The sequence below is a fragment of the Strix uralensis genome, chromosome 13 (genome assembly GCF_047716275.1).
Source record: "Strix uralensis isolate ZFMK-TIS-50842 chromosome 13, bStrUra1, whole genome shotgun sequence".
NCBI lineage: Eukaryota > Metazoa > Chordata > Aves > Strigiformes > Strigidae > Strix > Strix uralensis.
The window spans coordinates 7655335-7669322 of NC_133984.1; the positions used below are offsets into that span (position 1 = coordinate 7655335).

General features: G+C 53.4%; 1 protein-coding gene across 3 annotated transcripts; it reads left to right on the plus strand.

Annotated features, from left to right (window-relative positions):
- Positions 1 to 52: 52 nt before the first annotated feature.
- Positions 53 to 5285, plus strand: ARL13A (ARF like GTPase 13A). 3 transcript variants are annotated; one of them, XM_074882944.1, is made up of 9 exons: positions 53 to 390; positions 1450 to 1520; positions 1774 to 2023; positions 2313 to 2418; positions 2517 to 2677; positions 2758 to 2851; positions 2933 to 3137; positions 3477 to 3578; positions 3906 to 5285. In XM_074882944.1, the coding sequence occupies exons 1-9, from the start codon at positions 77 to 79 to the stop codon at positions 3980 to 3982; spliced, it is 1380 nt and encodes a 459-aa protein (XP_074739045.1). In that variant the 5' UTR covers positions 53 to 76; the 3' UTR covers positions 3983 to 5285. The 3 variants fall into 3 exon arrangements, 1 of the variants encoding a protein (XP_074739045.1); XR_012630755.1 differs by having other exon boundaries at positions 2933 to 3578; positions 3906 to 3972; XR_012630756.1 differs by lacking the exon at positions 53 to 390 and having other exon boundaries at positions 611 to 1520; positions 2933 to 3578; positions 3906 to 3972.
- The last annotated feature ends 8703 nt before the right edge of the window (positions 5286 to 13988 follow it).

A 13988-nucleotide genomic window follows, 5' to 3' on the forward strand; every position in this document is an offset into this window, starting at 1 on the left:
CTGCTAGGAAAAGGGGATGTGAGCAGGGGCCGCGCAGTGGGGATGAGCGGGTGAGAGCCTGACTGGCACTCCTGCCATGCAAGAAGGGGCTGCCGGGGCAGGGTCCGGCTGGGGGATCCGTGCCCGAGCGGTATTGCCCAGGGGGCTGGGGTTTGTCCCCAGGCTTGGCTTGTGTGCACCAGGCTGGAGGCAGCAGCTCCCCACCATGAGGGGAGATGCTCCCCACCAAGGGGAGAAAGCACAGGCAGGAGGACAGAGCACGGAGACACGCCGGGCTGCTCGCTTTGTAGGTGCTGAAGAGAGGCCATCCCTCCGCGCAGGGCTGCCGAGCATGTTCCACCTCTTCTCCCACTGCTGGTCGTGGCTGCAGGCCATACAGGAGCCCATCAGGTAGGTCCCCATGCCCATCCCTTGGGGGTCCCTGGGGGGCACAACATTTACCTACACGTTTATCAGTGAGGGCACTGGTGTGGTAACACTAGGAGAGCGGTGGCCATTGCAGGAACCGTCCCCAAACCGCAGGGCAGGGCCTCGCCACCCCTCCAGCAGGCAGGAGCTGGGCAGGCAGGGGAGCGTGGCGGGCAGGGGTGCGCATGCGGGAACGCTCCTGGCAGGATTCCCCCCGTGCAAAGTCAGCAGCTCCCCAAGAAAGCTGAGGAGGATGAACTGAAACACCTGCTGTGTTTGCCTGTGTTGGGAGGCCCGGGTTAATTCCCTGGGAACGGCACTGCACCAGCCTGGGCAGACTTTGCGGGCGGTGGGGGGGTTTATGGCCCTCTCCCACCAGCCAGGATGCGTTGCCGTAATGCCGGAGGTGGAGCCACCCTGCCCACGCAGCCTGGGCTGTATGGTTTAGGAAGAAAACAATGCTGCAAATTACTACCATGGCTTGTCAAGCACAGGGCAAATGTTCTGTGCGTGACTCCAGTGGAGCATGACGCTGGAGACCAAATAGGACTGTTTAGCAACAGGAAGAACCTCCTGAGTCCAGGCAGAAGCTCGTAAAATATCCTTGCTACCTCTCCCTAGCTGTGTATACCCATAACTGACTGACAAGGAAGGACACTAAGAGCAATCATTAACTGGTTGCTTATAAGGAACAACCTTTTGGAACTGTGCATATCATTGCTTAATCCTATATGATGTGAAAGAAATCTTTGCCATGGGAAGCACATTGAAGGTTCCACAGTGCGGCTGTCCTGCGGTGCAGGGCTGGCTCCGGGTGCCTGTGCCTGCCCTCATCTCCCTCTCCTGGGCACCTGGGACTGTCTCTGCCCTCACCCCCAGCTCTGCCAGAGCCTCTGGCACCATCCTGCCCCTCTCCTGGCCCAAGCATGGCCACCATGCACAAGGTCGCTTGCCTGGGAGCCCTGGGGCCAGCAGCGGTCACCGCTCCCCAGGCAGCACAGCCTTTCCCTGGGATGCTCACCCGCTGTTGTCACTCCCCAGGAAGGTGACCCTCCTCGTCCTGGGGCTGGACAATGCGGGGAAAACCTCTGTCATCATGGACATAGAGAGAGGTGAGGAGCAGCACAGCCCTGGAGCTGGCCTTGGCTGGAGGCAGCAGCTTTATTGTCCTTTGCAACCAAGTGCTCGAGCCTTGAAGGACCGAGATCCTTGAAATAACTCTGCTGTGCTGGGGGAAGCGTGCAGGGCACTGGCTGTGGCCTGGGCAGCCCTGGGAGAGGGATGTGGCTGGGGGAGGAGGGGGGACACGCGGCAGGGCTGCTCCCAGGCTCGCTGCGCCAGCTCTCTGCCCTCTCCCCCACGCAGCGCTGGCCGGCGAGGTGCTGCCCGTGGGGCAGCCTGGCCAGACCCGCCTGCGGGTGGACAGGTTCGAGGTGACGCTGGTGGACCTGCCCGGGGGCCAGCGCTCCCGCAGCGCCTGGCGCAGCCACTACAGCGCGGCCCACGGGCTCCTCTTCGTCCTGGACTCCAGTGACCTGGCACGGATGGAGGAGGCCCGCAAGGTCCTGAGCCGCGTGCTGAGCCATCCCGACGTCTCTGGGAAGCCGATCTTACTGTAAGACCTAGTCCCTGGGATGTGACTTGTCAGGTTCGGGGTGGTGGGGGAGGAGTGGGAACTTGTTGCTGGGGTTGTGGGGTGCATGGCTGGGCTGCTGCAGGGATGTGCTGGGACATGGAGACCCCAGCGGTGATCGTGAGCTGGGAGAGGGGCTGGGGAGGGGGCAATGCTTTACCTAATCGCAGCCAAACTGGGAGAAAACGTCCAGCCTCCCCCGCTGGTGTGCAGCGAGGCACACAGAGGCTGGGGTGACGGCCATCCTCTGCTCTCCCTCCCCGTGCCCCAGGCTGGCCAACAAGCAAGACGCGGCGGCCGCCCTGCTGCCCTGCGAGCTGATCGAGCGCCTGTCCCTGGAGCGGCTGGTCAACGACAACCGCTCGCCGTGCCGCATCGTGAGTGCGGGGGTCCCCCGCCGGACCCCGCTGCCCGCCGAGCCCCGCTCCTCGCTCCCTGCTCCCCGCCGGGGCTGACCCTGCCCCTCGGTCTGCAGGAGCCCTGTGCTGCCAAGCGGGGCGCCCCCTCCGGCCCGTCCCGAGCCACCCTTCAGGGGCTGCGCTGGCTCCTCCGCGCCGCCCCGGTCCCGCCGCCCGCCGCCGATCCGCCGCCCGGCCCCGGCCCCAGGGCAGCCCGCGGCCGTCCGCCCGCCCGCAGGTGGGTGCGTGTCCCCGTCCCCCTTCCCCCACGTCCCCCGGGGCTCCCCCCGATCCCCCGCCCTGCTCTCGCCCCACCAGGGACCCGCCGACCCCCGAGGAGGATGCCCAGGACGCCGCGGGGAAGACCGGGGAGTACCGGCCGCTGCGGCCCATCCGCCGCCTCCTGCCCCTGGTGAGTGACCCCCCTCCCCGGGATGGGGCAGGATGGAGGAGGGTCCCGCCACCTTCCCCTCATCGCCCTTACCCTTCCCAGGAGGAGGGCACAAAGGGCCCCGGGAGGAGGAAGAGGAAGGTGAAGGTGAGGAAGAAGGGCTCGGGGCAGCCAAGCCCAGCCGAGGAGCCGGAGGGACCAGGAGGAGGGGGTGACAACCGAGCCGGGGCTGCTGGGGGGCTGCTGCCCCTCAACAGGGTCGGGCAGGAGGAGCCTGCGCCCACCGGGACAGCTACCCCCCACCCAGGTGAGAGGGGGCTGAGGGGAGCTGCTGCCACCACCGGCATGTTGGGAGCTCTGGAGCCACTCTACGGGGTGGTTTTGGGACCCAGTAATGTGGCGATGTGCCAGACCACCGGTCCCGTTATCTCCGTTAGTTTTGCTTGCAGGTCGGCTGAGTGCAGAGCAGGGTCCTGGGGGTCTGTCCGGGGAAGAAGAGGGACATCTCTGAGCATCTCCGCAGGGGCTGATGCATGGAGGTGATGGAGGACTGCGGATCCGCCAGCAGCAGTCCTCTCCACTGATTTGGTGACAAACACATCCTTACTCAGGTGCGGTGCCTGAAATTTTGTATTTCTCCATCCAGCGCAGGGCATGAAAAAGAAAAAGAAGAAGAAAATCAAGAATAAAATCAAGAACCAGGAGCCTGCTGTGGAGCAGCAGCGTGAGGAGGTCTCAAGCACCTTTGGTTGGTATTTCCCAGGACAGATTTTGCTGAAAAGCACCGGTGGGTCTGGCCTGCTGGCAGTGGGGTGTGAGCTGTGCAGGAGCCCTTGGCCATGGGGTGCTCGATGTGGGGACACAGGCACAAGCAAGTGCTGCTGCAGGGCAAGGTGGGGGCTGTGGGGGAGGCAGACGCTGCTGCCTCTGCCTTCAGGTGGGGTGCAGGGAGGCCACGTGAGTGCACTGTGCTGGAGCCTGGGGTGTCCTTGCAGCCCCTGCTCAGCACAGGCTGCCCGGCAGGTGCCGGAGCTGGCCCCTGTGTTAGTGCCTGACCGCTTCCCTTCCTCCCCAGACTTGTACCGCCAGGCGATGCTGGCTCTGAAGATGAGGCAGGAGCAGAGGAAGCAGCCATCCGCCATCGCCCCCTGAGCAGGGAAAGCACATCCCAGGGGATGTGTGGTCCCAGGGGACCCCAGACTGCAGTGACAGTGGGACCCACACTCATGCAGAGTTTCTGGGGTGCTTGGCCAGGGCTGGCAGTCCTGGGCAACAAGTCCTGGGGCATGAACAGCATCGTTGTCCTCTGCATGGCTTGAAAACCAGGGATCTGCAGGAGCGAGCCAAAAGTCCCTTTGTAAGATGCCTCTCTGGCAGCCGGGCTGCAAACTCATTTGAAAAGGGAATCGCCAGCCACTTGCCGACCCCGTGTTAGTATTCTGTGGAAGACTCGGTCTGAACCCAACGGAGTCTGTGGAAGAGAGGAAGATCAGAGCAAATACCCCAGGGGAAAAGCCTGCTCTTGAATTGCCCTATGCCCAGGCAAGCTATCTTCACAGCTCACGGGCTGACTTGGCCCCTCATTCAGTCCCTGGCTGCTGCTTGGACAAGTCTCATTTCTTGCTGGTGAAGGCGGGAGGGCATGGGATGGTCTGCAGAAGAGCTTCACCCGGCCCCCAGCCACCTCTGACAGGGCTGTCAGGAGCCCCCTCACACAGTGGAGGAGGGTGATGCCCATGCTGTCTGTGCATCTTTGCAGCCTGTCAGCGAAGGCTTAGTTCAGTGGCAGCTGGCAGTGGAGGCTGCCGGAGGCTCTTTCCCCAGGATCATTCCTCCTGATCCTGCCATCCTCCCAGGAGGGACAGTGGTGACCTGCAGGTGACACAAAATCCTCCCATGTCACTGACAGACTGGCACCCTGAAGCCCTGGGCAGTCCTTGATCTGTGTTCAGCTCAGTTCTGAGACAGGAGAACGAGCAGCATTCTCATTCCAACACAACCAATCTGTGACATGCACCGTGTCTGGCAAAGCCGTGCTGTCACAGGGACTGGGCCGTGCTGGAGAGCTCGTGCTGCCTGGCTCTGTCCGGGTGCGTGAGCAGGGAAACCAACCGTCAGCCCTGGAAACACTTTACGTGAAGTCAGGAGTGCAGCAGTTTTTTCTCCACAGCTCCAACAGCGTGAGTCATCTCTGCTCCCATGATTACTGATTAACAGGTGATGTCTTTGTGGTCCAGGGAAGAAAAATCACTAAAGCCCTTCCCTCAGCAGGGCTGAAAAGAAACTCTGGCTACTCTGCCTTGCCAGTCTGCTGTAAAGTTCTGTCTAACTGCCAGATTCAACTGTCAGTGACTATAGGGATTAACTGTAAATAAATTGTAAATAACAAGAGCACAAATTAATACTGGCCTGTAAATACAGCACTTTTAGTAAACTCTTGTCTCTGTCTGGTGGAGATCCCTGTGGTGCTGGTGCTGTGGGTGATGTGGGAGGGCAAAGTGTGGACCTGTGCCTGTGGTGGAGCCCCTTCTCCCAGGGTGGGTCGGGGCCATGGTGTCCCCATGGGGGCCAACCCAGGCTGCCAGCCAGGCTCCTTCTGCCGGGGTCACGGATGTCAGCGGGGCCACGGGGAGAGAAACATTAAAAGTTTATCCTCTCTAACAGTTGCTTCTCCCACACCCACCCGGTCTGGGAAAAGGCCAAGCCCCCCCCAAACAGCCGGTACCCTAGACCAGCCCATGGCCTTGTTGGGACTGAGCCTTGCTCGCTGCAGCTCCAAAATCGTGTGGGGAGAAAGAGCTGAGCGGGTTTGGGAGCGTCCGGCAGCCAGCTCCCTCTGGTGCTCCCTGCAGCTCCCGGCAGTGCGGCTCCTCGGCTCGGGTGTTGGCAGCCATGCGAGGACACAGCATGTCCTGTGTGACAAACAAACTGGAGAAGACAGCCAGTGAGACAAGTCCAAAGGCAGAACTGGCCCAGCTGGTGCTGCTGGGCAACTGAATGAAACTTCCCCTGGGAGCCAGCTCTAAGAAACCGGTTAGGTTGATCTAACGCACTTTCCCCTAATATAACGATCTCAAGTGAGTGGTGCAGACAGGCAGTTCAAATATTTCAAAATTGAGCCCCCTTATCCTGGTGTTTCCATGGCTGTAGAGCAGCTAATCCCTACTACAACCAGGAATACAACTTTTATCTTCTTTAGGAAGTGAGCAGCAACAACTGCATGTTAAAAATGGTCCTTCTCCAAGCCAGAAACATCTCAGAAATGGGATCTTGAGATCTATGTGAACAGAGATAAACCAAAATATATTAATTAATGGCTACTCATGTCATGAGGTAATGGGCTGGGTTGCTCCTGCCATGCATGAAAAGCAGTGGCTGTAGCAGGGGATGCACACCTGGGGCAGACAGGGTGGGGAAAGCTCCTTTTCCATCATTTTCCTCCTGCTATTCATCTTACAGCCCAAAAGCTGAATAACAAGCAAGGGGAGGAGGTCTCTGGGAGGTAAGGTCCTCAGCGGCCCTGCCTGCTGCCAGCAGGGCAAGGTGCAGCTCTGCCCAGGCCAGTCCCAGCGTGTCCGATCTGCTGGCGAGTGCACCGAGGCCAGGCGTGGTGCCCAGCAGCGGTGCTTGCCTTGAGGAGACATCCCCAAAAATGAGGTGGTGGTGAGTGGCACCCTCCCAAGAATCTTGGGTTTGTTGGAAAGCACTGGAGCTCCAAATATGCAAAAAAGCACGAAGCGATGCAACAGCAACCGCCCCGGGGAGGCCCATCCTCTGTCTACTGATGCAGAAAGTAAATGCTATCAACAGCAGTTTCTGGAGGGAGGACGGGAGCCAGCTGGGTGATGCAACTGTGCTCTGCATTTAAGCATTTTTATATTATCTAGCACATCCTTCTTTTCAGGCTTCCAGAGGAGCTGTCTCCGGAGGACTGGGTTAGGCAAAACCTGGTTCCTGCTTATCCATGAGCATTTTCGTGATGCCTCAGCCTGGGCTGCAGCTGCATTTGTTGCAAAGTGGTGATGCAGAAGCATGTGTGAGTTTTGCGTGTCTGCAGCCCACTTCCCCTTGGTGGTGTTTCTTCAGGCAAACTGCAGCTGCTGGCATGGCTCTCTCCATGGCACGTGTCCTTCTAAGCCTGAAGAAGGGGGGGAGGGAGGCTGCACTTGTCTGAGCTTTGCAAAAGTTGGTGAAGGTTTATTCGGTGCCAGGAGGAGATGAAGAGATGTTTCAACGAGTGCCTGTGGGCAAACACCTACACTAGGGCACGGCTGGTCCCACCTCCTCATACATTGCTTTGCACAATAGGATTTTTTCCTGATGTCTGTTATCACTATCAAAATTTAATTGCATGGGCTGAAATTTGAAGGGTAGGAGAGAGATTATTGCTCCTTTGAGAAGTGGGGTGGGAAGAGCATTGCTTGGTCAGTGCTAAAAAAGCTGCCAAGTGCTTCTGTGTATAGCACATCAAGCTTTCCAGACAGCGGGAAGACCTGGAGGACAGCCTGGCAGACGGGACCATGCGGTGAGGCTGCCGGCCCCTCCACCTGCACCCATGGCCCTGCTGTGCTTTCGCCCACTTCTTTATGCTTTGCTTTCTGCCCACTGTCTGGGCTTAGCCAGCAATTACTTTTTATTTTTTAACTCCTTCTTGCTCCTCTCTACCCCCAGAAGAGGATGGGGAAGGTGACATTGACTCTGAGAGCCCCTCTTAGAGCCCTTGACTTGTGCCACAAGCGTGGACAGGGCAGGAGGTTCCCCCCATGGCAAGCTAGTGTTAAGATGCACAGGTATCTCTCCTGTATTTTTATATTATCTAGCACATCCTTGTTTTCAGGTTTCCAGAGGAGCTGTCTCCGGAGGACTGGGTTAGGCAAAACCTGGTTCCTGCTTCCACGACCATTTTCGTGATGCCTCAGCCCAGGCTGCGGCTGCTTTTGTTGCAAACTGGTGATGCAGAAGTGTGTGTGAGTATTGACATTCACTGTCATATTTTATTTATAAAAACTCAATTGTGTACTTTTTCGCCCTAGATGAGCCTTTCTAGGGGAGCGTGAGCCACTGTGGGTCATTTCCAGCTTTTGGATGCAGAGATCCTTTGGGACTCAGCCTTCCTCACACCAGCAGCGAAGATGCCCCACGCTCTGAGGGGCAGGACAGGGAAAGTGACCTCAGTCCCGGGGTGCTCCACATATTGGGGACTTGTAGGGTGGCATGACCCAGCAGCAGCCAGGCCTGACAAGGGAAAACAACAAAGAGACAGAGATTTGTGACTGAAAAATGTGATGGTTCTTTGCCCACTCCTTCACTAACCCCAAATTACAGAAGTAGTTTTTGAGAGAGCTTTCCAGACACTGGAAATCAAACATTGATTTAGGACTGTAAAGGCAATTAAGTGCAAGTGAGAGTGATCCTTGCTAATGGGTGTTTTGCAAGGCAAATGCAATGGGTCACATCTTGTGGGGTGCCTACAGGTGTTTCTCATTCCCCTCCAGCCTCTCTGTAAATCCCATCACATGTTGTAGGGCATATATACAGCTAGGGCAAGCCTAGAGATTTCCTGGGGATGGAGCCTGGAAGGGTAAAAATTTTTCTCATACAGCTCTTCCCTCTCTGTTCTGGACCAAAGGTAAAAAATAAAAAGAAATGTTTTGCCTCCCCTGCAGCAACCTCTGCTCCCTGACTTTGCCATCCCTTGGGATAGGGCTGGAGGTGTCACAAATGTGCTGGTCAGGCAGCACTAAGGTGTGGGGCTCTTTCTCAGGTTACACAATTGCTGAAAGCTGCTTACAGTATGTATATACTTAAATAAATATATATGAGTAAGGCCAGTGTATTTTAAACCTTGGAATGGATATTTGAGTCAATAAAAGCCTGGAGTGGATGTGTTTTTGAGCTTGAGAAGTTGGTTGTTATGTCCACTTTCTCATGCTTGAAGCTCCTACCCTCTGACTCAGGTGGGCTGTGTGCCAGCATGCTCTTGTGGCAGTTTCCTAGCCGAGTGAGAAAAAAGAAGTGTTAGGAAATACTTCCATTTTTTTCTGGGTAAGCACACTAGGGCACAGCTGATTTCCTTGAGATCATTCAAAATATTGAGATTAAAAATGCTGGCATGTGGTACTGGGCAGCTTTCACCCCCCTCCAGCTCTTCGAGGTTGCACATATTGAATAATGAATAACTGTGCATAAGGTTTCTTTTGGATTTTTGTTATCAGTTGTAGATCCTCTGTTGTGTTGCATTAAAAATGAGAGCTGGAGTGTTTGCTGTCACGTATTCTGCAGAATTCTTAGAAAAAACAAGGCTTCATTAGGTGAGAGTAACTCCCCAAGACTCTCTGGATTGTTACGAAAGAGGCTATTAAGACTTTGCAGGGAAAGAGAAGATAACAAGGACTGGAAATTAAGAAACTATGAACATTTCCCTTTCTAGGTTAAATGAGCCTTGTTGGAGACATTGCTGGCAGGAGGAGGAAGGCTATAATCAAATTTATTTAATGGATGTATTTGTCTCAAGGCACAAGGGAATGTGCTAGAATCTGAGATATATAGATTTGTCACATCATGTACCAAATATATTTGTGCTTTTTTCCCCCTCTTATAAAAAGCTTGTTTTTAAAAAGGGAAATTCTGTTAACTAAAATTGGTAGTCTTTCTCTTTCATAAATTATCACTCTCTAAGTCACTGCATATTTGAAGAGGTTATTTCCAACTATAAGGGGAAAGTGCCTCTTGAGAAAGACTATCAGTGTATTAATTAGAAGAGCTTTTGCTATAGTATATAACTGGATGTGGAATCAAGAGCCAATTTATTAGCCAAAAGTTTTCATTTTAAAGTCTTCTGCAGCAATCAGAACTCAGGCCTTGCCTGTGAGAGAACTTTCACCTTATTAAACTGCACTTATACCTCAGTGCAGCTGGGTTTAGCAAGACTCTAGCCCAAATTCCTGGCCTGTGATGTAAATCTTTTTCCTGCCACCAAAGTGCAGCTGTAGGAAGAGGTTTTGGGGGTGATTTTGTAGGTATTCTGTAGGCTTTTTTACTGGGCTTGTGTTCATAGGTTGCAAGGTACAATTGCTGCACAGGCTTGCAGCTACCAGCATCTGAACCCTGTGCCCTGCTCTAGCAAAGAAAGCTGATGGTGGAGTGATGAATTGATTTAAAATGGACTTGGGGTGGAGAAAAGCATGTGCAGATCCCCTTGCTCAACAGGCACTGAAGTGGGGATGCTGCTGCTGAGTCAACTCTGTAGTGCTCAGTGCAGGCTTTGAACTTGCCTCTTCCTTTTCCCAGGAAGGCTGGGGAAAGCTCAGAGCACTCCCTGGGAGGTCCCTGCTGCAGGTTGCGACTTCCCAGAGGAATTCATAAGTCCGAAGCAGAAGTTTTTGGCACAGGCTGTGAAGCAGGACTTTGGAAACTGGCACTGCGTGATGCTCTCCACTGGTGCCTGTTGCGCCATGCCGATCTGGGGGGAACGGGATGTGCAGGCTCCAAGAAGTACTGAGGCATGCCTCCATGCAAACCCCTCTGCAAACAGTTCTTGGCTTCCTTCCATTGTGGGTGTTTTGCAAAGTACGATGCAATCCCTCCTTGTCACACCCTTGACATCATGCTGAGTGCTCACTGGCCCTTTCTGGGTGAGACCTACTTTCTCCAGATGGATGGGTGCTAGAGGAGGATGAAGCCTACACCCTGCCCTGGTGAGGGGCAATGAGAAATACTTAGAGGTGTTGGCAGCTAAAGGCCATATATAGGACTCCCAGATGCAATGTTTGTGTGGCTTTGGCTGCTTTCAGAAAGCAAACTCCTGATCCCATGCCTATTGGTCAGGGTAAGTGAAGACCACTGCAGGGTGGATTTGAAAGTCTTAGATGTGAACAAGCAGGTATTCTGCCTTGGGATCTATTGGCAAAAATGTTCTCACTTCTTATGAAACAACACTTGTCACTGAATCAGTGAAGGATCTGCCCCATTAGGAAGAAGGGGAGGGAAAAAAATGGTATTGTCAGCTTGTCCTTGTCATCACCCCAAGGAAGGCAGGGAAGGGTTCCTGGCACATATCAATGTGTCTGTGAGCAAGGACAGAGTCCTGCTAGTCTCTGCAGAGTGCTGTGACTGCAGCAGCCCTGAGCATGAACTCATACTTTCTCAGATGGAGATGGCTCTGGGATGGTTCTCAGGGGGAAAAAAATTGCTTTGAAAGTGGGTAGCTGTGGTGGTGGTCAGCATCAACTGCCCTTTCCCCAGTCGTCTTGCCCAATGTGAGCAGGAGCTCCACAAGCAGCAAGTCAACAGGGTGGTCATGCCCTTAAAATAAATTATCTGTCAATTTAAATAGTTGGATTAACAAGATCTACCGCAAGCCATCACAACATTAAAGATAAATCTCTAGTAGTCGTCAAGAGGTGGGATGGACCTTGAAGAGAAGTGATACATCTCCATTGACTTCGTACTCCACCGGATATCATAAAAATCCATAAAACGGCCTTAAGACATGGCAAGCCAATTGCATTTTTCCAGACAGGTCTATCCCCTAACTGGCCACACGATGGCAGAAGAAGCAAAGAACGATGCGAAAAAGTGTTTTTTAAAAAAAGCAGTGAGGGTTAGCGTGTGTCTTCAGATTAGTGGGGTGGCGGCTCTTACCTCCTGCTAAACTACCTGCCAGGAACTGGGGTTCAAAAGCCTCTATCGCTGTGGACATTAAAAAACAAAGGTTACAGGATGTGAAAACTATTTTGTGAAAGGATTTGGTGGACTCTCCCAAGTTGTGAGTAGTGCATAGCAATCCCTTGGCTCACTCTGATCACGGTCTGGTTGGCAGCATTCTGAGAACTTATGTGTTGTACTGGATAACTAGTTTTTGATGCTAGTTGAAGTGGTGATGGGTCCCAGCTGAGCTGTATTGTGCAAAATTCTCCCTGGGACCTGCCCCTTGTGGTCCCCTTGCCATGGGCAGGGCATGCCTGGATGCAGGATTTTGATATTCCCTGTGCTGTGTTTGTTATCTGCACAGGGACAGGCTGTTTGTGACATTAAAAGGTGCATTAAAACCAGATTCCCTTGTAAAAGACCTGTGAACTGATACAGTTGCTACCAGATCAGCAGCTGAATCATGCAGGCTCTTTCAGGGTGTGAAAAAGCCCAGTCAGGGTTGTTTTGCTTTCTCTCTGTGGGATGGTTTCTGCTGAGGTCGGGGTTTCACTGCCCCAAGGCCACTGTGTCAGCAGCAAAAGGGGGGATGACAGTAGCCTTGATTTCTCCAGTGAAATCATGCCTTTGGCTGTGCAGGGTAAGTAGGGAGATTGATGGATTTAAACGGTCCAGTCCACAGTAGGAGATTGGTTGTGCTCTGGGTGAGTATGGGAGACCAAATGCTCACCTGTACCTGCTTCCCAGCTGTGTTGACTTGCTTGGACTTGCTTCATCTGGGAGCTCCCTGGAAGAGGGTCTCTCGCTGACACCGTAGCCACAGCTGCTCTTGGCAACACATTAAAGTTAATTACCTACCTATAATGCGTAATTCCGTATCACAGTCTAAGTCTTGCATTTTAGTTCTAAGGCCATCAAACTTTTAAAAAATAAAGACAGCAGCATTTCAGACTGAACTGGATAAGGGCAGCAATTTGTACAGCATGGGAATCGTAAAAACAAGTGCAGCTGCATCTACTGCGAGAGACAAGTTGGTCTCTTCTGCTGGTGAGACCAAGTTCCCTTCCTGCCAGTTAACGCAGGTGAGAGATGAGGGGTAACCGTACCTGTAGGAATATACTGTAGAAGGGAAGAATATAGTTGGGATTTTTTCTACTGGGCCAGGTCAGCCAGGCTGCCTTGGCCTTTGAAACACACAGGTGCCCGGCCCCAAAGGTTGGTGGTTCATTGGGCATCACGGATCTGTTCAACACCCACTGCAGGGCACTGCTGTAGGAAAAATGTCTGAGAACAGCAACTCCTTCTTCTAGCCAACACAAACAGGCTAGAAAAACATCAGAAAACTGTCAGAAAAGCAGTGCAAAAGCTGCAGTATAGTGCTGATTTAAGTTTAGTTCTTTGTCACTGTTTCGTGGGGGAGGGAAGTCTAGAACTAAACTGGTTAGGCATTATATTAAGATGTTTAACAATTTCCATTCATTATTTTGAAACTTGTATTCATTATTTTTAAATGTGTTTAGAACTGCCTAGCATTGTTTTCTGGTTTCCTCTGTTGTGGTTAGGCTTTTGTGTGGAAAGGTAAGTAGCAGCACAGCTGCACAGAGAATAGTGGAAAGGTTGCACTAGGGATTTGGATGAGGGCTGGCTGTCCCCTTGGGAATGCTGCCTTGCTCAGCAGGGATGTGGGAGCCTTCACTGACCCACCTACTGCTGCCCTGGGATAACTGGGGTTAAAAAAAAAAAAAAAGCCAGCAGGTTCCTGACTGCTGTTTTAGTGTTACCCAGGGCAAGCTTTCTGGGTGAGCTTAGATATATCATACTGTGTAAAACTGCCAGACAGTCGGTGCTGAAGTAGAGCAAATGTGACTGGTTTTAGCCTTAGTAAAATCAATACGATACTATTCTTGCTTTCAAAATGTCAAGTGAAAAATCTCTGTGTTTTCCAGGTCTCTTGAAGCCGCAGCTGCTCTCTGGGCCCAGTCATGGTGCAACAAGGTGAGTTTTGCCCAGTTTGCAGGGAGAAGTCTGCTTTAGAACAGGATCAACGCAGGCTGCTGAAATGCCGGCGGCTCCTGGGTGGTGGGGTGCAGCAGCCTGCCTGCTCCTGGAGGTCCTTGTGGCTGCCGCCGAGGGACAGCACCAGGAAAACTCCCTGCCCTGTGCTGTTGCAGAGGATATTGCTCCAGAAAAGGCTGTTTTATTACCAGGCAGTGTCGAAAATGTAATAGAAAAGAATGTAGATCTTGTTAGTTACACCTCGTCTTTCCCAGTTTTGGTGGTTTATGTGGAAACAAATATTCTCATGCTCTGTGCCCTCTTGACCAGGGAGATGTTCCCTCGAGGAAGCTATTTCAGATGAGTGCGGTTTCCACTCCTGTGTTATCCCAGCCCAGAAGGGAAGAGGATACTGGTTTGGCCTGTGCTGCTGGAAGGCTGGAGGCACCGGGGAAAGCTGGGCAGTCATGCTCGGGAGCTGCAAACCTGCCCCAGGGGTTAGGCTGGGCTTGCT